This window comes from Schistosoma mansoni, chromosome 2 (assembly GCF_000237925.1).
Source record: "Schistosoma mansoni strain Puerto Rico chromosome 2, complete genome".
In the NCBI taxonomy this organism is placed as follows: Eukaryota; Metazoa; Platyhelminthes; class Trematoda; order Strigeidida; family Schistosomatidae; genus Schistosoma; species Schistosoma mansoni.
Genome location: NC_031496.1, coordinates 24,829,728 through 24,855,999, shown reverse-complemented (window position 1 = coordinate 24,855,999; position 26,272 = coordinate 24,829,728). Strand labels below are relative to the sequence as shown.

At 34.3% G+C, this 26,272-nt stretch overlaps 2 protein-coding genes across 2 annotated transcripts; both read left to right on the top strand.

Annotated features, from left to right (window-relative positions):
• Positions 1-969: 969 nt before the first annotated feature.
• Smp_135050 (hypothetical protein) lies at positions 970-9,725 on the top strand (the record flags this gene model as incomplete). Its single annotated transcript, XM_018796183.1, has 4 exons — positions 970-1,003; positions 1,113-1,201; positions 5,442-5,684; positions 9,672-9,725. The coding sequence occupies 4 exons, from the start codon at positions 970-972 to the stop codon at positions 9,723-9,725; spliced, it is 420 nt and encodes a 139-aa protein (XP_018650421.1).
• A 3,874-nt stretch (positions 9,726-13,599) lies between these two features.
• On the top strand, positions 13,600-24,523 carry Smp_023860 (hypothetical protein; the record flags this gene model as incomplete). The annotated part of the gene is made up of 4 exons (XM_018796182.1): positions 13,600-13,931; positions 17,811-18,396; positions 18,541-18,931; positions 23,673-24,523. The coding sequence occupies 4 exons, from the start codon at positions 13,600-13,602 to the stop codon at positions 24,521-24,523; spliced, it is 2,160 nt and encodes a 719-aa protein (XP_018650420.1).
• Positions 24,524-26,272: the final 1,749 nt, after the last annotated feature.

The window sequence follows — 26,272 nt, the reverse complement described above, 5'->3', positions numbered from 1 at the left end:
TCTAAAATATATCCCTTGTAATGTAATTTCATCTTATAATATTCATGATGTGTATCATAATTTATATTTAATGAGAAATAATGAGAATGATTATATAAGTAAGTAGAAATAATAATTCATGCATTGATGTAATTACTTTTGTTGTGTACAGTTGTTGTTGTTTTCACATTATTGTTGATGCATTTCAACGAGATGACTGTCCAAGTATTCGTGGTGGTCTAGCTTCAATTGACTCATGATTTCAACTATTGAAACTACTATAATATCCACAAAACCCCTTCTGATATTAATCCTTATTTGCAATATGTAGATGATTTCAAACTGTTCGTAAAAAAAACAACCCATATTGTTCAATATCAAAGTCTACAAAATTTTAATGTTCAGACCACTAACCAAGTATATCGATTGATATACTCTATTTTCAAGTTACAAGTCTTGCTGTAAGGACTAGTAATGATACCAGGTAGATGTAATAAACCATATTTAGGTAAAGTAAGTTTAGAATTTACAATCAAATGATTATATAACAAATGTTTTCATCTTCAAATTATAACTCTTTACAATTCTCACCATATAAACGACTTCGTCATATTCACTTGGTATTATTTGTTTGAATCTTCCTATTGATGTTTAGGACTGCAGTTGATCACTCTCTTATTGGCATATGTGCATAATGTGCGTATTGCCTCGATATAGCCTTAATTCACAAGCATTATAAACAAATAGGACGAAACGCGCATCCTGGATTCCACTGCTAGCCACTATTCATCTTTGCTTACCTAGTTAATTATCGTTGTAGTATATGTTTTAGTATGGCTGGTAGCGTGTTCTCGATCACTGTGCTAAGTATTTAGCTGGTACGTGTGATACCATATATGTAACAGAATCATTCCCATCGTTAAACCTAGAAAACAAGCCTCTCATCAGTAGCACTTCCGGCGAGCATCAAATTACTTGTCTTGATTTATTATGGCTTTTCAACTGAAAGCCATCATCGATAAAAGTTATCATTTACTATAAACCTAAATTGTTTCTCATAAAGAGGATTATTAAAATATTGCATTTCTGATTGAAAATACTTTTATGTTAATTATTTTTGGTTTTTATTCAAGGCAGATTTATTATTACCAATACTGAAGCATTTAGCAAATATTCCGAGTGCCTTTGTTCAGTGTTCGTAAAATTGGATAATATATTTATTGTAAGTTTTTTCCGTTTCATTTTGTTAATAATATGTTATTGAATTAGATGGTTTGTAGATATTAAACTCTACTAACTGGCCATCTATGACGAAGTTGGCGTGTGCTCATTACTGTGGAGTATTAAACTAGGCTAAAAGTTATCTGTTCAGCGGTTTCTGTATGGATACTTTCGTTTATGTTTCATTTAAATTATAATGACATCTTTTGTCATCGATTGTTATCAGTTCAGTGGAAAAACACTAGTGAGACTTATTACACTTTTAACACCAAAAACCCTGTCTACATTACGTTACCATTCAGGGGTTAGTCAAATGGCCTTGTTCTGAAACGAAGGCTCAAATCAGTTGTAAGTAGACGTATTTTGTAACATTAAGTCACGTAACGTCAGAAATACAAAGGTCACTTTTGTTCAAATAAACAAGGTCCATGCTTCAGCGAAAATCTAGATGGCATGTAAATGATTGAGTCACATCCCACTGTGTTTATCAGTTTCTATTTATATATATTATCGCACATACATAAGGAGGATTAATCGTGATCTCTAAGTTATAGTGCTTGAACACATATCAAAATGTTTTCAGAAACATAAATAATCAATTAACCCGATAAGAGCAGATAATAAACATCCATCTCCCTCTATTGTTGAACACAGTAGAAATAAGTCATAAGGTTTATCATAATTCAGTCTTTTTGATTTTGTACAAAGTCGTTTAGGGCATTTACTAAGGTTTATTGAAGTCTTGGTCATATGAAAAGTCAAAACCTACTTATGCATTCAAAAACAGTTTTTCTCACTCTGAACCTACGTTGACATTATAGTTTTATTATTAAGCCTGGTGTTTCACATTGTGTTCCACATTATTTTCTCTATTAACCATGTTTTCTCTTGCCCTCCATTTGTCTAGTTGACCTTTTATTTTTCGTATACAAATGTTCTTAACAAGTTCATATGTGATCAGATATTTCTGATAATCTTTTGTCTTCTTATTTCATTATCCTAACTAAATAAATGGTTGAGATTATTTTCATGGTTGAAATCATGGGTCAATTGAAGCTACACTACCATGGAAAACCTGGAAGCACTGGACGGCCGTTTCGTCCTATTATGGGACTCTTCAGCAGTGCGTATCCACGATATCGCCTCACGAGATTCGAATCCAGGACCTACCAGTCTCGCGCCAGAGCACTTAACCGATGTTTGAGATTTCTCATCAGTTCTTTGTGTAAATACTTTTTTGGTTTTCGTTTACGCGATTATCATGCAATGATTTGCTTTCGGCTTAGTTAAATTTGACAAGTTTCCATATTAGAACGTTAGGAAACTCATCTTTAAAGCGGGTCAGGATTACTCAGTGAAATATGAATATTGTTATTCACTTATGTATATGTGGTAAACCAATTAGGCCTTAAAGACGGATTTTAGTGTGACCTGTTTATTTCAATTTGAAATGGTTTAGATGATACCGTTCTTGATATTTTTGATTGAAATTTGGTCAGTATGGGCTGGAATATAGGCATCCTGTGCGGATTGTCTCAATATAGCCGTTACAAGTTGAAATAGAGTAAATGGTTTGTGGCTAGCGGTGCAATCCAGGTGGTGCGTTTCATCCTGCTTGGGACTCGTCAGTTGGGTGTACCCACTCATCTATTTGACAGTTTACTGGCAGATCTTCCATATCTAAAAAATACCAGTAACCTAGTTGGAAGGAAAGTTGACATTAAGGCGTATATTACTCATATGATTAGTATGCAAGCCAATTAATTTTAGTAGTGTGATCTACGCTTGTTCAGTTGTTTTGGGATAACACGTTCGTTCCTCCTAAAACTAGTAACAGTTAACTGTAAACTGACGTTGCCATGGTCTTTCGTTTGTTCATGAGAAAAATATATATAAGGATTACTTATCTTTACAATGATAGGTCATATCAGTTCAAAAAGTGTTAAAGACTGGAGGTAATGTCTCGTGAACTACCACCAACATATAAACATCACACATAAGATGCGTGTTGTAAATTACTAAGCTAGAAGCTAGCGCTAGGTGCTGTGTTCTGGAACGGTGACTTGGTGATTTTTAGGCGTTCTACTTTCAGCCACTAAATCCTAGATTTAGTTCGATCAGCAGGGTAGTATCACTAGCGCGAGCACCTAGAGTGTGGCTTGAAATCAGGTAAATGAGTATTTAACACTGTGAGAGTATGTTCTCCAAATGCTAGCCCTCTATCCCAATTGAAATAGGTGGAACTTAGAACTCAGTAAATGGGAACCAATTCTTTTATCTTGTATTGGTAGTTTGACTCTTCACATTGACGTTTAAGATTGCAATTGGTCAGTCTCTTACTGGCATATGTGCCTACTGTGCAGATTGCCTCGATATTGCCTCAAGTCACAAGCATTATAAGCAGAGATATATGGTGAATAGAAGTGAAATCCAGGATGCGTTTTTCCGTCTATTCGGGATCAATTTCGTATATCCCTTATCTAATATGAAAGAATTCTGTAGGATTGAGTGTGATACATTTTAACTTAAATCTCAAACCTCGTTGTATTATGAACCTTAATGTATGTAACTAATTTTTTTTTCAAATGAAAACAAACTAAGAAAGTAACAACTTATGTTTGATATAACCCACATAGAATTATTCATATTCATTACTTTATATTTTATAGCTAACCGATCAGTTTAATAATCATTTTGTCCATTAATGTTTAATATACATTCTGTGATACAACAAACCGATGTTGTTTCTGTGTGGTTTCGAAAAAAAATGTATATCATAATTGTGTAAAACAATAACATTTCATTTGTTTAGTTACTAAGTGTTGTAGCAGTCGATTACATGACCTTTGTATTTATATTTAAAAAAAATACACAGTACCCAATTTTGGTCAAACTATTCGTTCCAATATTGACGAATATTTGTATTAAAAAATTATTTCGTAGAACTATCAGTAGGTTGGTACTTAAAGGACTAAAATATCAAGATCTTAAAATGTTGAAAAGTATTTACAACTCAGAACGAATTGATATTATACTAGTGCCCCCAAATGCCCTGGTACGGTCGAGAGTGGGGAGAGTCCGCTCTCCCTCTCGAAATACTCTCACATGGCCACGCGAATATATAGCATCTGTCAGGGAAGTCCTGCTCGCTGCCTTCTCGTGGTGGTTGTGTTGTTTACGAAATTGAGAGGACGAAAAGCGAACGCCCGGCGCTTTAACCGGGTTGGTGGACATGGAAAGTTTACCTAGGGTAGTTGGAAAACCCTGATTCTAAACCAATGGTGCACATGGGCTTCAGTATCCTGAAGGAAAAATGGCGTATGAACCAATTGTTGGTCACCGGCTACCATGAGACTGCATCTCCTCACGATGCTCCACTGCCTTGTGGACTAGACCTACAGGTCAAAGGCTCGGGGTGTGGCTCCCTAAGAAAACCACCTGTTTCAGTTTGGGCACCTGGGCAGTATCACAGCCCTCACACAAATGAAATGAGATTTGTGTGGCGCATATGTATCTTGTGCTTCATTGTACCAATATTTATGTGTTTAAATAAATAAATGTGGGATAACCAAAACTCTCACTTCTATATGAAGTGATAATAATGTTTTGAAGAATGATGACAAAGAAAAGTTGACAGTTAACCCGTCTAGCTTTGAGGAAAGAACACCATTTTCTAAAGATATTAAAGTGTTATATCCCGTAGAGAATTATGAATGGTAGCTTGGAGGACTATTTATGGACCAATATGATATGTATATTTCCTATTGTATAATTGTTAAGTAGCTTAACTATTCATATTCATGTTCCTTTTATTATGAGCTTTATTTTGACCCATAGACTATTACTGTACGATTTACCATTCCTAAGTTATCTCCAGTCTGTTCCCCCTATTCACAGCCACATGTGGCCAAACCTTGTACGATGTGGTCAGTTTGTTTGGTATATAAACCCAGTACGTTTAAGAATAATGATTCATATTGCAGAAGCTGATGAGTGGTGTTCTGGACTTAACTGGCTACGCTAGGCAGAAAGCAGGACTGATAAGTACTCAAGACCAGTCATATGGCTTTTGTGTATCATTGGGAGATCAATAAATTCACTGTTGTCTAATAGGCAAGCCAATCGATATAACAAAGTTTATCTACAATCTTTATAAACTTAGTTTAGAGAGGAAAAATTTACGACGTCTAGATAAAGGTTGCGAAATTCGATGAACACAACTCACAATTTGAATCAAATAGGAGCTTAATTTAAACATTTACGATGACGATTGGGCCTTTTGTGAAGGATCACAATTAAAATGCCACCTAATGGTTTGTGAATTAGATAATGCATCAATTAACAACCCCCAGATATATTTTGAACCTTATGGAGATTATTTCGAAATTCAATTTCTCCGACACTGTATCAGTGACATTGCTCCTAATAGTGTATCCTTCGTAGATTACAATCAATATTGCTCAATCCAACAAACTGAGGATTCAGTAGGTATTCTTATTATGATCAACCCCTGTTTGAGTCTAAAGATAATAGTCAGATTATTACAGGGGAGGTGATAGTATTGTTTATAATTATGCTTATTTGACGTTACCTATCTGCGTAAGTCATTAATAACTTATTTTTGTAGCTTACTCAACTGACCAAAAAGAGATTTTTCACTCATCCCCATATGGGTGTGATCAGATTATAGTCTTCTGTTGTCATGTAAAACTATTATTATTATTATTATTATTATTATTATTTTATAGTATTTCTGTAATGAATGTTGCCATCAGTGTTGTATTAATCCCAATAGTTAGCAGTCCTACGTAAAATTTGATTGGTAATTGTTATTTCAACTATGATTAAGTAATTTGTACATAATTCATTATGTATGTTTCATTTTCTCACTCAGCTGTAGTAACTAAGTAGTGCTCTGTTTTTATCTTCTTAATTCATTATTCATTTGTTGTTTATGTGTGCGTTTTGATATCCTTATGAATCAAATAACTTTCAGATTTTGTTAGGGGACTGGTTTTATTTGTAGGCTTTGTTCATCATAGACTAATCTTAGTGTTTGTTCAGTGCTATCAAAAATTAGTAATCGACGTTTGTAGTTTAAGAAAACTGTTGACTTTCCTTACCCTTGAAGTTCTAGTTTACAATTCGTAGTAGATGTTATATACTATTAATGAAATTGAATGATTGTCTTCTATATTGGCTTAAATAAGAAATTCTATCATTGAGGTGCCTAGTTAAGGTATTTTCCCAGGTCAATGATTAGATTGTGTTGATTAGTGTATAATGATCATAATAATAGGTTAGTTAATATTTTAAATACTTGGAAACCATACACATTTCTTTTAAGTAGTGTTGTGTTCTCTGAGCTAAATAGTCTTAAGCTTTGATTACCGTTCTGGATGACAGCATCAAAGCCTACTTCAAGTTGCCCCCAAATGCCCTGGTATGGCCGAGAGTGGGGAGAGTCCTCTCTCCCTCTCGAAATACTCTCACATGGCCATGCGTAATATAGCCTCTGCCAGAGAAGTCCTACTCACTGCCTTCTCGTGGTGGTTGTGTTGTTTACGAAATTGAGAGGACGAAAAGCGAACGCCCGGCGCTTTAACCGGGTTGGTGGACACGGATAGTCCACCCAGGGGAGTTGGAAAACCCTGATTCCAAACCAATGGTGCACATGGGCTCCAGTATCCTGAAGGAACAAACGGCGTATGAACCAATTGTTGGTCACCGGCTACCATGAGACTGCATCTCCTCACGATGCTCCACTGCATTGTGGATCAGACCCTTAGGTCGAAGGCTCCGGTTGTGGTCCCCTAAGAAAACCACCTGTTTCAGTTTGGGCACCTGGGCAGTATCACAGCCCTCACACAAATCTCATTTGATTTGTGTGGCGCATATGTATCTGGTTCCCCTTTGTACCAATATTTATGTGTATAAATAAATAATAAATAACTACTTCAAGTTAAACTGTATTTTAAGTAAGTGCTGGTAATGATGTCTAAAATAACAATAAAAAGATTGCGATTTAGCTGTCCAATTCATGGAGCGCAACATCTAAAAGCATTCACCTAAACTACAAATCTTACTCATTACTTCAGAAGATACGTATCCTTAAAATTATGAATTATTATCGCAAGTTTGTACATTGTTTTTGTGGCTGATAATAATCCATTCAATTTAATTGGTAAAAAGAGTTGATGGACCATGTTAGCAGTCAGTCAGTGATCAACAATAATCTATGTCAAATAAGTATGCAGCCCAGTTTTCACATTGTACATAAACATTATGAGAACAGAAACTTCCAAAATGAAAATCAAGGGTAGTACAAACGAGTATCGATTATAATAAAACTACTCCATTCAGAAGATATCTCTAGAGGGAATAAACGAGACCAACAAATAGGAAACTTCAGTTAGTTTAGACAATCCTATTTACTTCAGCAAGGTAGCAGCACCTCACCTACACGAGTCTGTGTACTTTAATTTTACTTAACCCTTCAATGAACTTATTTAACGGACAGTGTCATTGGGTCACTAAGAGTTTGTCTATATCTTTGTATTATTATTATGTTTTTTTGAGCATGTTTGCTTGAAACACAGGTTACAGTCTACAGACATAATCATACTATCATAAATGTTAGATAAACTATTCAATGACCCATTCTCTTTCCTATATACATGGGTTTCTCAAATCTATTCATTAACTCGCATTTCTATTTGTATTCGCTTGGAGTGGTTGTGCTTTTGTGATCTTCCCTGTATAATAATCGACTGAGTTTAGCGCTTCGTATTGTCTTTTGAAATTTATACACCTTTGGGAGATATCTAATAACGATTATCAGGCCTAGTGGTATATGAAGCATAGGAACTATCTCGAAGAAATTCCACTACAGTCTACACAAAAAATCAAGTTCGCTCTGTTGACCATTACAAGTCGATGTCACTAGTTACCAACTTCTAAAAAAACAGTGGATTTTTAGTTCTAAGCTCTTATATTAGTATCTTGTAAATTATGCTTATCGTAATATGAGCTCTTTTTTCAATGTGAAGTTATGGTGAAATTTCACCTTAGTGTCGTTTCTTATCTTATTTCTGTGACCCACACTTTATGAAATCATAAAAATGCCTACTTTTATATTCTGGGTATATCTTCAAATAATTTTTCACTGCTTGGGGTTGTGTTAGACATCATATTATTTACTGTGATACTTTGATTACTGAGATCTAACGTAATTTCGATTGTAAACAGAGATAAATGGTGGTTAGAAATGGGATCTAGGACGCGCATTTCATTCTGCTCAGGACGCATCAGCTGGACGTACCTTCATCTCAGAGTTGATGTTCGTCCCAGGATTCGAACCTAGTACCGTGCGTTTTGAACATCATCACGTTATCGATTAGATACAGATTCCAGATAGCCATTGGCCTGTGTAATGATTTAAAGTTTAAGTCAATCTGTATTTGACTGATCAGTCCTAAACATCAGTAGGAAGTTTCAAATAACCAATACAAACAGAATAATTTCCATTATTTCACGAGTATATCGGGTCAAACAACTGAATTTCATAGGTGTATTTTGAAATCATTTGGTGTAAATTTTTTTAATTGTATGAGGTTTTAACTAACAACTATTTATCAGTTTGAATAGCTACATGTCTGTTGTTTGAACCAGTTGTAAACTATGAGAATTTCTATTGCTAATTGTTTGTTTTTTAGTGTGTTTTTTCGATAACATAATGAAACATTATTTTTATATTTGTCAACAAAGTTTAAATATTTGTAAGCAGATTATTTCAGTGATCGAATGGATTCTTAACATCAGATCTTTTCGATGTAGGTTTGTTCTCTGAGCTGAATGGTTTGATCGTGGAGCTTTCATCATCCTTCTGAACGACATCATCAGCAAAAACTTCGGGTAGAAGAACCAATCAACATCGAGGTGCACAGGACAAGCTGTGAATCACATGTGGAGAAATTCAAACACTTCACTTCTACCCGAAGTTTGTGCTGATGATGTCGTTCAGAAGGATGATGAAAGCTCCACGATCAAACCATTCAGCTCAGAGAACAAACCTACATCAAAATCACCCACTTGAGCTACAAATCTTCTCCACCATCTCAAAATCAGATCTTTTCGTTTAATTCATTTGAAATACAATGTAATCTAATGAAAGAAAGTAGCCACCAATCGTATTAAATTCACTGTCGACAATCGACTACTAAATCAATGTTTTATGAAGAATACTATTTTCAAACAAGTTTAACTGATGATTTGATTAGAGTTAAGAATCATTAAGAACTAAGTAGTATTGAAAAAACTATTTGTTCTAACTTTCAACCCTTTACCAATGTACATCCATATGTTCATATACGATCAAGCACTTCAGGTCTCATAACAAGGGTAATATCTTTAATTCATTGGGTCGCAGTTTAACTGTCCATGTTTTAAACTTCAGTTGACTCATGATGTAGCGTATTGGTGACCTCAATGGAATCAATCAATTAAAGTCTCATTTCGACTCATAGCTTTCTATAAAAGCCCCAAAAATCTAATTCAAGGTTGGTTTCTAGTGAAAACTTAAATACTATTTACTTGAACATTGACTGAGTACACTACTAGCCTCAAAAGTAACTAATTGAAAAGCACCACTAACTAAATGAGTTATGTTGATGACATATAATGTCTGATGTGAAGTTTGATGTCCAGGATGTCCTCAGTCAGTTATTATCAAAGTAGAGCTTGGCGCAGATGTGCGTTATCCCACGTTTCAATACTCTATTAACAGGACGAGACGAATTCTAAAATAGATCGATATAATACAGTAGCAATGACAATAAGAACAAGTGAACATTTGTATTATAGTTCAATAAGACAATGGAAAATAGTTTGAAGGAATTCTGGAATTCAAGGTTGAGAGTACGATAAATAGTGAATGTATCTGCGTCATTGTGCAAACGATTCTGAACCCTATCACTAAACGTTTTCAATCACGGTTTGTGGTTATGGTATGGACACCTACCACGTATTCTGAAACTATGAATATAGCTCAGACGAACAGTAAGTGATTTCATGGATTGATGTCACGTTTCAGTTTAGCCATGCTTAACTTTCTTCCAACTCACTCCTATACTAACAACTAAAGTTCATTGAGGTAGGCAGTATTTGGGTATATGTAACATATGTCCTAGCCACCTTATTTGACGAAAGTTTACATTTCTCAGATCTTATAAAATTCTACTCATACTTAAGTTTATAATGGAACGTGAATTTAACGACGAATTCCATTTCTAATTGATTTACTAACTAAACGTAGTGACAGAATACTATAAAAGTCTATGTATAGAAATGTTTATAGGACGAGCAACTGACATAATTTCACGGCTGAATTAAATTATTGAGAAAAAGATATGTCTTTCATTCTTTCTGCTTAAGCCATCGTAAGATTTCTTGATCAGACTGTTTAGAGAATGAACTGGTTATTCTAAAATTTACAATTTCATAAAAATAAACGGATACTCGTTAAGTTTTATTGGCAAAAATGTATGGAGAGTAAACAGTCTACCCCAAACTAAACATAGCGATCCCAAAGAAAATTCCATTCACATAAATTTTAGTTAATTGTGTATTGTTTTTCGAATCAAGTTTTAATTTCACATGATTTTTGTACATTAGTTGAGAGTTTCCTAATACCAGCAATTCAAGCTATGAAATTAACACTGAAACTATGTTCTTTTTTTTCAGTATGACCACACCTTAGTTCTAACTACTTTTCCAATTTACCTACATCCCTCCTTCCTTCCTCCTCCCACCCCCCCCTCACCTCAATTATATGAGTACTAATTTTATCTTTTGCAAAAAAATTCTTAAAAAGACCTTTTTTGTTTTTCCTTGTTCAGATTTCATTTAAGGTCAACTCCCAGAACTTTTACAGATTTACTTTTAAGAATTGATTGATGAATGTAATTAATTCCTTTTAACTGTTTTCTTTTTTGAAGTCATGAGATTCTAAGTATTATAGATTATTGCATTTTCTTGTTATTGGGTTCAAACTACCGGTTTAGAGTACGCGAAAGTATGGTAAACAATGGGTGATGATGTTGAGTGACATGGTTCAGAATCTGTCTTTACGGGAGTAGATCCATTCACTTTTTGTCATCACTTAGATATTATACTTTATACTCGGTGAAGTTATCATTTGTTATTGAATCATATTGTCTATTTACAATTTTCTCTAATATCACTGATAATGTTATTACTTCTACTATTACATTATTTATCTTGATAATTTGATCTCAGTGCTTCGATATGTTGTGGTAACTTAGACTGATGCATATATGAGCCAAGTTCTATTGACTGACTGACTAATCGGATTCAACATTTTGTTTTGTCATGATTTGTGAAATTCGTTTAAAGCCATTCCCGTCTACTCCACATAGATTTCCTTTCATTTTCTTTAAATGACTCGGATTCATTGCTTAAGTTACTAATTTTGTGAAAGATTAGTATGATCACTATGAAATGTTAATTGAGTACATTTTCGAAATCATGAGTCAATTGAAGCTAGACCACCATCGAAAACCTGGAAGCACTGGGCGACCGTTTCGTCCTATTGTGGAACTCCTCAGTAGTCTAGTGGTTAAGCGCTCTGGCGCGAGACTGGTAGGTCCTGGGTTCGAATCTCGTAAGGCAGTATCGTGGATGCGCACTGCTGAGGAGTCCCACAATAAGACGAAACGGCCGTCCAGTGCTTCCAGATTTTCCATGGTGGTCTAGCTTCAATTGACTCATGCTTTCAGCTATGCAAATACTAAATCTCCACAAAAACCCCTTCTGAGTACATTTTATCTATAAATTACAGTTTTGTCCTTATAGAACTATCATAGTTTACTGCAATTTTACACAAAATTCTTATCAAGGGTAAAGAGATCAATCTTGAATGAAATGAATTCTGTGTGTGTATTTGTGTGTGTGTGTGAATTAACTAGTCTATGAGTTATTATTATTGTTACAAACAAATTCCTGCTAACAGCTATATCCAAAGTTCAATCATTAAGAAATATTTTATAATAAATAAATTTTGTATAAAAAGTGTCAGTTGTCGATAAGTAATAAAAAAGTGACAATCTCTATTCTGTTTGTGTTTAATGAATTCAGAAGCTCAATCTAGAGTTTCACTGCTGTCTGACAGATATTTTGAATCTTTCTTCAAAGGCACGCCAATCAAATGTTTTTTTTCTTATACAAATGATATTGTTATAACGGTCCGTTTTCCTTGTATGCACGAATGGGACGTTAATTTACCTTAGACGAATATCTATACCAGATCCCCTCCCAGTGTCTTCTCTACAGGACTTCAACACAACTCAGATCAAGAACACGTGATTAGACTGACTAAAACGTAAATATATTTCCACATCAAAACCCGACACAATTCAACAACAATGAACAGTCAGTCAATCATAAATAATAAGGATAGGGGAATATATAGCTTATCTGACACCTGTCAAACTATCTACATATCTGACTAAGCGGACAACCAAACATTATCATTCTCACCCACTCATCAGATATGTTAAATGTTTTGTAGGAGTTTGCGATCTCTCATAAAATCTGGTTTATATTAGAAAGTGTTAGCGACCATACTGGAATCGAAAAATTAATGGTAGTAATAATCCTAAGATTATAGTTGGTAGGGTTTGAATAAACACTGGCTATCGTAATTCAGTATCCTACAGAATACCTCTGTGCTATATACTCAATGAGTACTGATCTTTCATCCTACTGGGTATCTCAGAACGGGGTTGGAAATACATCCTTATTGAATCCTCGATGGGTATTCTTATTTCTACTGGTAACATTGTTAGGGTGGTAAAGTACATCAGTTCCACCACTCTTTATATTTAATAGCTTTGGTTTTTAATATTTATTTACAAGCTCATTTAGTTGGTCATTAATTGTTTTCTATAATCTATTTGGTTACTGTACAATATGATTCTCGTTAGTAACTTATCAGTTTGATTATCCTATTTATTCCAGTAGTCTTAACATGAAGTTAAACCATTATAATAACTAATCCAGTATATAATAACAATAACTGAGAGCAGACTATCTGAGGTGACATATATCTTCGTGTCAATCTTATCCTCGAAAAATTATCGGATTAAGCATATTCCAGGTAAACGAAATATCACGTTTGAGACATAAAATCAGCAAATAAGTATATTCTGTTTCTTCTTGATATTTTCCCTGTTTCGTCTACTTAATCGGTTTTCATTATTTGTCAGTAGTTTTCCTACAACTTCCATCTGATGCGTTTCATTTTTAATCAATAATGACTTTGTAATTTTATACTTCTATTTCTATCCATTACAGAGATTGAAAGGTATACAAGATAACTATATGATTAGTCCAACAGATTCCTATACACCTGTAGAAATGTATACAACCGTTTTAAATATAACAATCGGTGTTGAACACGCAACGGATGTAAAGAGGCTCAACAATAATAAATGTCAAGAAACGTATTACAGTACAAGTCCATGTCATTTTATTTCATACTACCGCAGTGAATTAATTATAGCTATTCAAAGGAAATCATACTTTTTGAAGTTTACTGGAAAAGAACTGGTTAATTCAGCCATCTCACAGAATCAAAACGGATTGATTCATAGTGAACCAAGCCAACAAGTGAACGATGGATGTTTCTATAGAACATCTGCTTATTTTAGCTGGTAAGTATAAACATTTTTGATTTAAATGAATTTCGAAAACATTGATGTAAGTTTAGTTTACGTTGCCTACTGTGACATCTGAGGATAGACGAATGAAAAATCAAGAAGCAGTTAATGACAAACTGGTTCATTCTAATTGGGGAAATGCTAAGCACTTTCCGCCTGCGACTCCGTACATAACTGAACTGCAAACTTTCTTATCCTATTTCGATCGTGATATAACCAACTTCCATTAATGTGCTGAGAACTAAAATTAAAAACAATCAACGACTGTTTTTGTGAGATAAGTAAATAGATTGCTCACAATTAAGTGAAACCTTTTTGAAGAAAACAAGAATCTATTCAACTGTTAATTACCAATATGTTCATGAATGTAAGTTTTTGATTAGGTCAGCTCTCACGACCTGTTCGTCCTATAGCGTATGTGCTAGTTATGGTACTGTAAAAATTTTATAATTTTGCTCTGATACATAGATTTTGATGTATCGGTGTCTTGTTTTACCGGAATATATACAAGGATGAAGAGGTGGACGGAGTGGACGTTTACCACCTGATAAAATAACGTTTGTCAGTAATTTGCAAGATTTAAAATATCTACCTACAATCATATTCGTAATGAGATTAAAAGATTCACCATATACCTTACTAACTAACTTCAGGACTCTTCACAAACAATAAAATGTTTACTTAAAAGCTCAGGAAAGAATGATAAGGAAAAATAATAAATAATAGGTAATATACAAAAATTTACAAATCTTATAATTAAATATCGAGTAATGCCAAAAGCCTATAGCAAGTCCAATGGAAGACATTCTTCGGCGTTAATTTTATATACATATATATTTACGGAGAAGATAACGATGTAGTCTGTATTGAACTCTATCTGTATCTAAGAAAGTAGAGAATACTTCACTACAATATGACATAACTGTCGATGGAATGAGTTATTTCATGGGATGAACTTCAAAAATGTCATCTTACATCAGTTACATCTGTTCACAAGTATTCATCTGTGTGTTTATATGTTCTTAATTCTACTCATAAATTTCCCTACAAGATTGATTAGATAAATTGATCATCGAATGATGTAATATGAATTGATGTAAACAGATGAAATCAAGACCAAATGTCGACAAGAGAATTGTTCAAATGTGCGTTATAAAGGGTGCAAAAAGAAAACCAATCAATTTTTGGATAGTTTTTATTACGATGTACTCGATTTTGTGTCATATGACGTCAATTATTTAGTCATTTGGGTTAACAGAAATATTAAAAACACGAAGTTTAGTGAAGGGATCTCTTTTCAAAGAATTTATTATCAAGCTGTACAATCGTATATATACGAAAATATCTTGTTAAAGTACTAATTCCGCGAGGAAATGTGAACACTAATAACCAAGATGACGTAATGGAAAGATTATAACACTAGATTACGTAACACGAACTTCGTGTTTTTATTTTTTAATGTTTAAATGAGAATTATCTGTTGACAGAAATATACTGATTTTGAACTGCGCTGTATAAGTCCCCGAATGCCCTGGTACGGCTGAGAGTGGGGAGGGCCCTCCCTCTCTCTCTCCAAATGCTCTCATATGGCCACGCGTATATAGCCTCTGTCAGGGAAGTCCTACTCACTGGCTTCTCATGGCGGGGATGTTGTTTACGAAATTGAGACGACGAAAAGCGAATCAATCGTTGGTCACCGGCTACCATGGGACTGCATCTAGTCACGATGCTCCACTACCTTGTGGATCAGATCTTTAGGTCAAAGGCTCTGGGTGTGGTCCCCTAAGAAAACCACCTGCTTCTTATCCAAGCCCTCACAAAAATTAAATAAGCTTTGTGTGGCGCATATATATCTGGTGCCCCTTTCCACCATTATTTGTGTTTAAATAAATAAATAATTAATTAACTGGAAACACTACATTGCATAATTGGTATGCGTTGGTTTTGAGAATCCTTCAAAAAACTTAAACTGGTGTAGTATAGTAAGGAATGACATACAATGTGTTCTGACCTAAAGAGTGGATCCAGATTCCTTATAGTTTTTGAATGTATAAAGTACAAATCATTTTAATGGTGGTAAAGTAGTGTGTTAGTGACTGAATAAGTTCTTAACAAGTATATGTGTGATCAGATTGTTCGAAATGTATTGCGCTAATATATCACATAATTCTGATAATCTTCGTCTCCTTACTACACTATCGAAATTTATCAAACGGACTAATTACTTTGAATAAGTTCTGTTACTAGGATGTACAGTAAGGTTTCGCATAAAACGGGTTATAGCTTTAATAATAGCCTTTACAAAGCTGTAGATAAACGTAGGGACCAAGGGATCCTGAGGAATTCAAGTCAACAGATGAAATAATATGCATCAACTGATTGAAAGCAAAATGGATTTGTATCAGTGGTGATACATAAATCACTCTCTTTTTGTATGGAGAGATTAGGTTTAAATCGCTTGACAGCATTAATCGTGGTAATTGTCATCTTGACAAAGATCCCGAACTGTCGCTCCTTTTTTAAAGAAAGGTTGTATTCCTAGCTTATAATCATGGAAATATAAGGATTGATAAAATCATTATTATTGATCAATGTTCTTTCAGATGAGCTTGTTTTGTAAATAAAATTGGAACTGATGCAGAAAGAACATCCATTTATTCCAATTTTCGATCCACTTACAACTGTACTCTTGTTGGGGCCATCCTGAAAATTTCTTGCAATAGACATGACAAGCTCAGGAAACATTAAGAAGCATTTTATCGAATCAGCGTTTGACTAGAAGTTTTGCCAGAAACATCACGAAAATGGAAAGTCACATGTAGAGTTTCTGATTGGCTGATTACTACACTGCTACTATGTTTAGTAGTATTCTAGAATTTTCAGGAAAACCCAAGGACTTCTAAAATATTATTAAAACCCTATATTTTCTGTACATGAATGAACCTTTGGAGTAAAGTGCTTCTCGCACATTTTGCGCCTTTTCTCTCGTGTTAAAGTCGCTGTATAGATTTAGCTTGGGGGTTACTAGACTAGCTTAGGATCCAAGTATAGTGTTCAATTAACAAGGCTTATCAACTCTCAAACCAATCTTTCTGTGGAAGTCCTAGTCCTTTTTCCTTTTGACCATTCTGTGGATTCTTTATTCACGACAGCCATCTTCATTATCGTTAGCAGTTAGAGGATCTTTACTATGTTTTCCAAACAGAAAGTTCTTACTTTACTTAAAAGTATCGTGAATGGTTTTTAGTTATAATACTCCTTGTTTGAAAGAACTATGTTTAAACTTAAGTCGAATAGTGATTCAGTTAGAGATCACGTCATTTATTTTAGTTGTTTTAGTAACAGTAGAGGGCGATTGAAGACGAAAATTAGTCTATATCAATAAATGACTATAAATTAAGAAATGTTGGAGATTGAATTCTAACTTATTAGTCTTAAAGCTAATGTTTATTAACCATGAAATCTGAAGGTCCTGAATATGAACCAGTATGGAATTAGCCGTAGGAGTGCACTACTCAAGAGTTCAAGGAACAGTTGTCTAGCACTTTTTGATTTACTCTTTTTCTTTGGTTAATGTCACTTCGTATGAGGGAAACTATTATTATGGTGAATTTATTTTGCAGTATTAAATAACTATGACTGATTTATGAAAAGTCCTGCCTAATTTCTTTTGAATTATGAAACTATATAATTTTTTGTGTACATTTTCCATAAATTAGTTGTTAGAGTGTACAATTGTCAATTCTAAAGCAGCTAGTTTAAACTCAAACTCTCCTTCTCTGATATCTTTTGTTAATGTTTTCGAGTTTATACTTCAATAAATACAGATATATTAAAGTACTCGGAAAAATCCTATTTTAATTTTCCCACTAGGTTTAGACAGCATGTGATTCCTCTCTCTTTGGTTGATGAAACCATTGAATCCATTAATGATGGTGATGGTGATCTCAACACAAGAAAGTGGAATATGTTTATTATCTGGCAAGGTCAACTAAATACATCACATAATGATGATCAAATAAATTTAGAACAATTAGACATTTCTTTGGATCATACAAATCAATCTGTATCTATGGCATCTTCTCACATGAATCCTAATATCACTACTAATACCTCACAAATAGATGAAGGTAATACTTCTGTTGTTGTTTATGAGGATAATGAAGATGCTGATAACACTGAAAATGATATTACACAAATGAATGATAAATATTCACCAGTCTTAACTATTTCTAATCTCCTTCATATTGATGATAATAAATGTTATGAAGATTCAGCTTATCAAACATTCCATGCTGATGATAATATCGATCAAATAAAATGGGATACACAATCTATTATTGATTCTCATGAAACATTTGGTATTTTATCAGAAGTATCTTCTATACAGATAAAACAAATCCCAATTGATCATGATGCTCAATCTTTACTGGATTCTGACAATACGGATAGTAGTGTTGTGTGTATGACAACTAATTTACCAAAAATTGATCTCTGTGACGGTTTTATTAATGATAATAATAACAATAATGATAATAAGGAATTGTCCATCGTATCAGAAGAACCTGAACTCCACCATGTTGATTGTTGTAACTCTTCGCAGTCTGATTACAATGCATTGGATTCAATAACAAGTTCACTATCCAATATAAATGGTACTACTAATAATATTAATCACAATAATGACCATATAGAAGAAATGAATTCAAGAGATAATCACATAGTGGAACGTAATGGTCATCATGAATTAATGAGTAATGAAAAGACATCATTCATACAATATAATTTCATCGATTCATCTCTTACTCAAATGGAACATAAATTAAGTCATATTTCACGGGAACTTGAAGAAATGGAAACAAATGAACACTTGAATGATGAATATATCAAAGAAATTAACAATATTTTTCAATTATTACTTTTGATTAAAAAAGATACTTCACAAATTGATTACATAATGTCAAGTTGGAATATGGATAGATCTTTATCAGAAAGTGATAATTATATAACTCCTAGTACTACAACTATTTTATGTGATGAGTATGCTGATCTATCAAAGTCAACTGGAAAAATAGAATCTGTGTTAGAAATAAGTTCAGGTAATTTGATTTGTATTTATTTTACATGTATAGTTTCATTAAAGGATGTATACAGTTTTCGTTGGTGGTAGAGAAGATTTTTAGCTGAGGAGAATAATTTTTTTTGAAGTAGAGTTCTTTGAACGAGATGATCCAATCGTTAAACATTATCCTTCTGGAGAACAGCATCAAAGCAAATTTCAGACAGTAATGGACTATCTGAATTGATCTACATTTGATTAACAGCTTGTCCTGTTAACAAAGGAAATTTTCTTTTCGAAGGTCTGCAATCGTATTTATCGTTAATCTATAAATAAAATAGTCTAATGAGAAATAGCAGAACGATTACATCATATTGTGTTAAAGAATTTTGTTTAACGATCGATAATCTAAGTAAATATAATAAGTTAAAATTAAATGTGGAAGATAATTGTCTTGATGTAGGTTTGTTCTCTGAGCTGGATGATTTGGTCGTGGATCTTTCATAGCTATTACAGCTCCACTACCAAACCGTCCAGCTCAGAGAACAAACCTACATAAAAATCACCCACCTGAGCTACAAATCTTCTCCACCATCTTAAGATAATTATCTGTTTGATGAGTATGGGAAGAGTGAAAAATAAATTAAAAACTTGGATGTGATAATAACGAATGATTGAAATTAAAGTGATTAAAAACAATAGAATGATGTATCAGCAATCAAATTATGACACTCCAGTCCGTAAACCTGACAAAACAACCCTAGTCAACACTGGTTTTAACACTTTTAAATCTGACAAACAGGAAACATTTTGAAATATGCACTTGAAAATTGTAGTGAATTTATTGTGCTCCAATTGAACTCTACTCAGTGCCCTTACTTTGAAATATACGTAACTTGTATTATATCTGAAACTACTTACATTAGATTATTTTTATCAAGCAAATGTGATCAGAATGTGATTAATAGTATATCCGTGAAATATTACACCCTTGTTGTTATAAAATTAATCCTGTAACATTCATTAGTAATATGATTCTTTCTTAATGCTTGAATATTTTCGTTTCATTCTCATTTTAAATCCCCTACTCATCACTTGACACGTAAAACTGAAGATAAATAAACGATTTGTTCATAGATATAGTCTTTAGTGTTAGTTCCAATTAAAAGAATTATACAGATACTAGTCCCAATCACTGATTGTGCCAGTCTATAAGAAAGGACAAAAGTCCACTTGTGACAATCACAGAGGAATCAATTTGACTAATATAGTGTCTAAAATATTAGCTTCAATAATACTTCGACACCTAACCAAAGCTCGTGAAGAGCAGACTAGAGAAAACCAGGCTGGTTTTCGACCTGGATGTGGTTTTATAGACCAGATATTCACTCTACGTCAGGTCCTAGAACATAGATACACATTCAGACTTCCTGCAACAGTAGTATTTCTCGACCTTAAGGAGGCATTTGACTCCGTTGATCCTGAGATTCTGTGGCAGTGTTTGTCACTGAAAGGAGTACCAAAGAAGTACATTAACCTCATAAATGCTCTCTACTCGAACACAACTGGTCGAGTTAGAGCCTATGACGAACTGCCATCAGAATTGATTACCTCAAGTGGTGTTCGTCAGGGCTGTCCACTCTCTCCATTCTTGTTTAACTTTGTCGTTGACATGCTTTTAAAAATAACACTTTCATCATCTCAATCTCCAGGAGTTGAACTTTTACCAGGAGGCTCACTTGTTGACTTAGAATACGCCGATGACATAGTTTTATTTGGTGAAGACGCTGATAAAATGCAGAGTCTTCTGACCACTATAAGCAACTATGCAGGGATGTTCGGGATGCGATTCTCCCCCTCGAAATGCAAAATGTCACTTCAGGATTGGGTTGCGACGGCACCTGAACATACGATAAGGAGTGAAGTAGTTGAGCGTGTTGACCTCCTCACTTATCTTGGGAGTCTCATCAGCCCATGTGGTCTGGTGTGTGACGAAATCTCAGCACGGATACAAAAGGCTCGTCTAGCTTTCGCCAACTTGCGTCATTTATGGCGTAGGCGAGATATCCATCTAGCAACTAAAGGACAGGTTTACTGTGCAGCAGTTCGTTCCGTCCTACTTTATGGCAATGAAACATGGCCGATAAGAGTAGAGGATATTCGTAGACTACTAGTATTCAATCATAGGTGTCTTCGAAGCATTGCTCGTATATCCTGGGACCACCACGTAAGTAATGCAGTTGTTAGCGGACGGGTACTAGGTAAGGATTGTAAATCGATTGATGAGGTAGTGGAACTTCATCAGCTGAGATGGCTGGGGCACGTGTTACGTATGCCCAACCACCGACTGCCACGACGTACAATGTTTTATGGTATAGGAGTAGGTTAGAAGAAAGGTAGGGGCGACCAGACCAAAACGTGGCACAAATCCATGAAGTCACTGACAATTGGACTGAGCCATGTTGGTAGGTGTAGACTACCTGGTTGGGATTCGCGAGACGATGGCTATCGATGGTTAGAGACCTTGTAGTATCGGTTGTTATGTTAAGCCCATATACTTTATTCTAGCTACTGGCCAAGCCAATTCATCTATACATTGAGTCATCTTTTGATCTTGTTAATCATTCGCTTATTAACCTTGAGTACTTTTTATATGAGCGTATATGTGTACCCTTCGTATCCTATTCATCATATGTCTGTCATTCATTTTTGTCTGATTATAAATATTGAGTAATGCTTGCTCATAGCGAGTTGGCTTCCCAGCCATCTCCGATACGCATTATTTTTGTTTCGCTCTCGAGTTGGCTTCCCCGCCATCTCCGATACGCATTAATTTTGCTTCACTCTCGAGTTGGATTCCCAGCCATCTCCACTGCATGTCATTTTCGCCTCGTTCGTTTCCTTCGCTTGTTTGCCTGTTCACTCGCTTGCCGCTCTCTCGATCGTTAATATTCTCTCAGGTGTTGTTAGCTTTCTAACCTGAGTTATTCGACAATAAACTGTAGTTGCTGCTATCCTTTATCTTCTGATTTTACGCACCGTTAAGATTGGTATAATACCGGTTATCGAAGTGAACTATTAATGAAGCACGGCACTACAACCTTGAATGACATGACTCAAAATCGTTTGCAATGGCGAAGGTGTATCCACTCTTTGTGTTCTGCCAAATTATAATCTGAATTCTTCATGTCTCTATCTCTTTTCTCTTTCCAAATTTATTTCACTGAATTATACTCCTTGAATAACATCGTCAAACCCTAATCTTTCACATAATGCTTATACTCTTACTGCTTCTACCACCATGGGATTTGAATCGACAACTGGATCTCTGTGCTAATGTGGTATGGCAACTCGAATTGATGCACGTACGTACGAAGTTCTACGTTGTGACTGACTGACAAATACTGGAGTACTGTTGTTCATACAGCGATAAAAATTTCTTTTTTGTTGTCATTTAAAGTACAACATTGCGTTAGTAATTATGAGATTTTTGACAACTGTGTTAGAATATGTCTTAATTGTTTCGTTTGTCTTACACGATCTAATACACTGGATAGAAAATTTGCAAATTATTTACATAAACCATGGTGATTGCTTGCATTTCACGTAGGTGAACAAGCCCACCTAAATTAAATGAACATGGTTCAGTTTAGTTAAGGGACTGGTCTGGGAACTTAGATATGAGAAGTTCGCCCGTGAATCATGTAAACATTCTAAATTTATGGATTTACATTCAATATAGAAATAAATTAGACGGAATTCGTAGTTTAAAGTAGACTGAATTCGGTTTAAAGCAATATAAATTAATGAAATTTTATAGCCAAATGTAAGAAAATATTTTCAAAGTTAGATAATACAAATCATTTTATACATCACTGGTTGATGGAATAATTATTGCCAGAGCAACAACAGTGGTCGAGAGCACTCTGCATGTCAAGCAGTCACTCGTTAATGTTGTAGGATAAAATTGTATATCTAAGTTGTCACTCCTTATGTCAGTACATTGGGAAACGTAAATCAACAATTTATTAAATTAATGGGGAGAATTGTTCTGTTTTCTTAACAATATATATTTCCCTTATACACTTTCGTAGGGTTTTCTTCTACTACACTATCAGTAAGCCCAGTAAATCAATTGTTGCATTTATCATGTGATTAGTAAACCTAATAAATCCTCACGTTTCCTAACCACTAATCAGAACACCAGAAAGCAGATGAGTGATGACACTATTTTATGTCTCAAACTGAACTCACTATCATGTGAGTACAATACGAGACTACAGTTCAACATAACTTATAAATCGCTAAAGTCTACTATACTTGTGTTTTTTATATCGAGCTGTGCTGAACTAGACGTATCCAATGCATACAGTTGCAGTTAACTTCAATTGTTAGAAGATAACTTACAATTAGGGTTATGTAGAAATATAACTCCTTGATAGATACTCATTTATAAACATGCAAACTAGTTCGCTAGAGAATAGTTATCCAATGTTTTCCTTTCACTACATCTTAACAATTAGATTATATTCAGTGTGTCAGTCACCAGTTGCAAGTGGTTGTAGTTGTTCTTTTGGATAAGTGGACGGGTGGCAGTATTTGAACTTTGTAACATTCCATATGTTATCCCTTTTCTAGTAGTGATTAACTTTCTTTAAATTTTATTTTATGCTCAGAAGAGAATTATCAAGATCATATTCCGGCACGTTTATCAACATTGAAACATTTACGTGTTGATTTGATGAAACGTTGTGACAGGTTAGTTGCACGCTTAGAGAAGCAAACAAGTAATTCTGCAGTAAATATAAATGAAGAACTAGATTTCATCAGTCAGAATTTAGTTTCACTTGCTCGTAAACTTGACGATCCTGACAATAATGACTCATCAAATGATACTGGTCCATCAACCATTGCCAATAAACTAGAGAAACGAATAACCGATTTACAAGAAATTCAAAAAGAATTCATATATATTGAAGATAATTTACAAAGGTTAAAGTCTACACCAGCAATGAATTCACTATATTGCAAATCTATTACAAAACTTGATTGTATTGAAAGTGAACTAAATGATATGCAAATTAATTTACGAAACAAGATAATATATTTGAGTAATTTTCATGAACAATACAGTAATTTAACGACTGCTCTTCAAGAAGAATTCAATTGGATGAAACAACAAGAGAATCATTTAAATCTAAACAATATACAGTCAGAATCAAATGGTTTACAAGTGAATAATAATTATGATAATAATACTAGCCATTTAGAACAAGATATCACTATTTTATACAATCTTATTGTCAAATTATCACAATATCATCATCATAAACTTTTACCAATGTTGGAAAATTATGATCAATTAATGAGTGATGGTATTAGACCGCAAGGAATAATTACATCTATGTACAATGATGAAGATAACATGTACCTACCAGTGAATATTCTTAATTTATGGGACAAAATAACTAGAGAGTTAATGCCAAGGAAATTCCATGAATTGGTGAGTTTATTTATCACTTATTAACATAATGGTCCATATTCATAAAGGTAATTTTTTTAAATAACGAACTTGTAAGAGCTAGGGAATCTATCGAGAACCAATCACGAACTGGACAAAATGTTTTATTCTTAGACTTAATCTTGGGTTATGCATCGTATACTGGATAGAGAGTACATACTGCTCAGAGGTTGTAAACTAGAAAGAAGTATTTATTCAATGTCCCTTGATTCTTTGTTTGATATTAGTTCATGATAAAAATTACTTTTGAAATATATATCTTCCAAATACAAGCTAAATCATATTGATTAAAATTAGAAGTGTGCACCATTAGATTTCAACTCACGGGTCTAAATATTAAGAGGTTGTTGCAAGACCTAAGCATTCCTGAGTTCGATGTTCAGTGAGGTCTTAGATGCGCACTACTAAGATGTCCCGTACTAGGAAAAAACTCATGCCTAGTGTTTTCTTTGGAACATCGCCTTGATGTAATTCGTAGAAATATTAATCTGGAATGAATATAGGTGTTGTTTATGTTAACGGCTTAATTGATTGTTTGCCTCTTCAGTCAATTTATAATATTCTACTCATGAATAGAGATTTATTATCATTTGAAAATTCTCACCACCGATTGTGTACCTTATTGATTAAATTTCCAAAACATTTAAGTTTCTTGTGTGGATTCCTGTTTGCCTATTATTTGAGTAAAATTTATTGTAGTTGGATGGCTCAGTTATTATTTATTTTATTTATTTAAACACATAAATGTTGGTACAAACGGGCACTAAATACATATGCACTGTGATACTGCCCAGGTGCCCAGACTGAAGCAGGTGGTTTTCTTAGGGTGCCACACCCCGAGCCTTTGACCTAAAGGTCTGATCCACAAGGCGGTGGAGCATCGTGAGGAGATGCAGTCCCATGGTAGCCGGTCACCAACAATTGGTTCATATGCCATCTGTTCCCTCAGGATCCTGGAACCCATGTGCAAGATTGGTTTGGAATCAGGGTTTTCCAACTGCCCTAGGTGGACACTCCACATCCACCAACCCGGTTAAAGCGCCGGACATTCTCTTTTCGTCCTTTCAATTTCGTAACCAACATCCCCGCCACGAGAAGACAGTGAGTAGAACTTCTCTGGCGGAGGTTATATACGCGTGGCCGTGTGGGAGCATTTGGAGAGGGAGAGCGGACTCTCTCCACTTTCAGCCGTACCAGGGCATTTGGGGGCTCAGTAAGTAACACTAGAATTACAAGTAGGGTTTTACTTTCCAGTGTTTACACTACTAGTGCCATTATTAACTAGGCTACATTAACTGTCAAAAAACTTGTTTTATGCAGTTTGGAAAACATAAATATGCCAATAATAGTCAGCCTTAGTAGTATCTTCTACTGATTTAAAACTTAGTATTATTAAAATGAATGTCAGCAGCACCTATACATTCACATCTTAAATCTTCAACATTGTCCTTTTTCCCTAATATCTCCACTCATTAATTCAACGTTTATTTCCATGATTTTATAATTCGAAATTCCTTATCTCATATTTTATTTTCCCTCTCTTGTTGATTAATCTATCCTATGTTATGTAGATGTAAAGTAGGCTTACTTGGACCTATATATATTTGTACAGAAAAGAACCTGCCTATCTTTATTTAACATTGTGATTAAGCTATTTTATCTTGACACACTGAGTAAATCATAAATATTTTGTAGAAACACTGAGTTCATAGTCCACTTGCTTTGATTAGTGTTTTCATTTTTTAAACTGGCAGT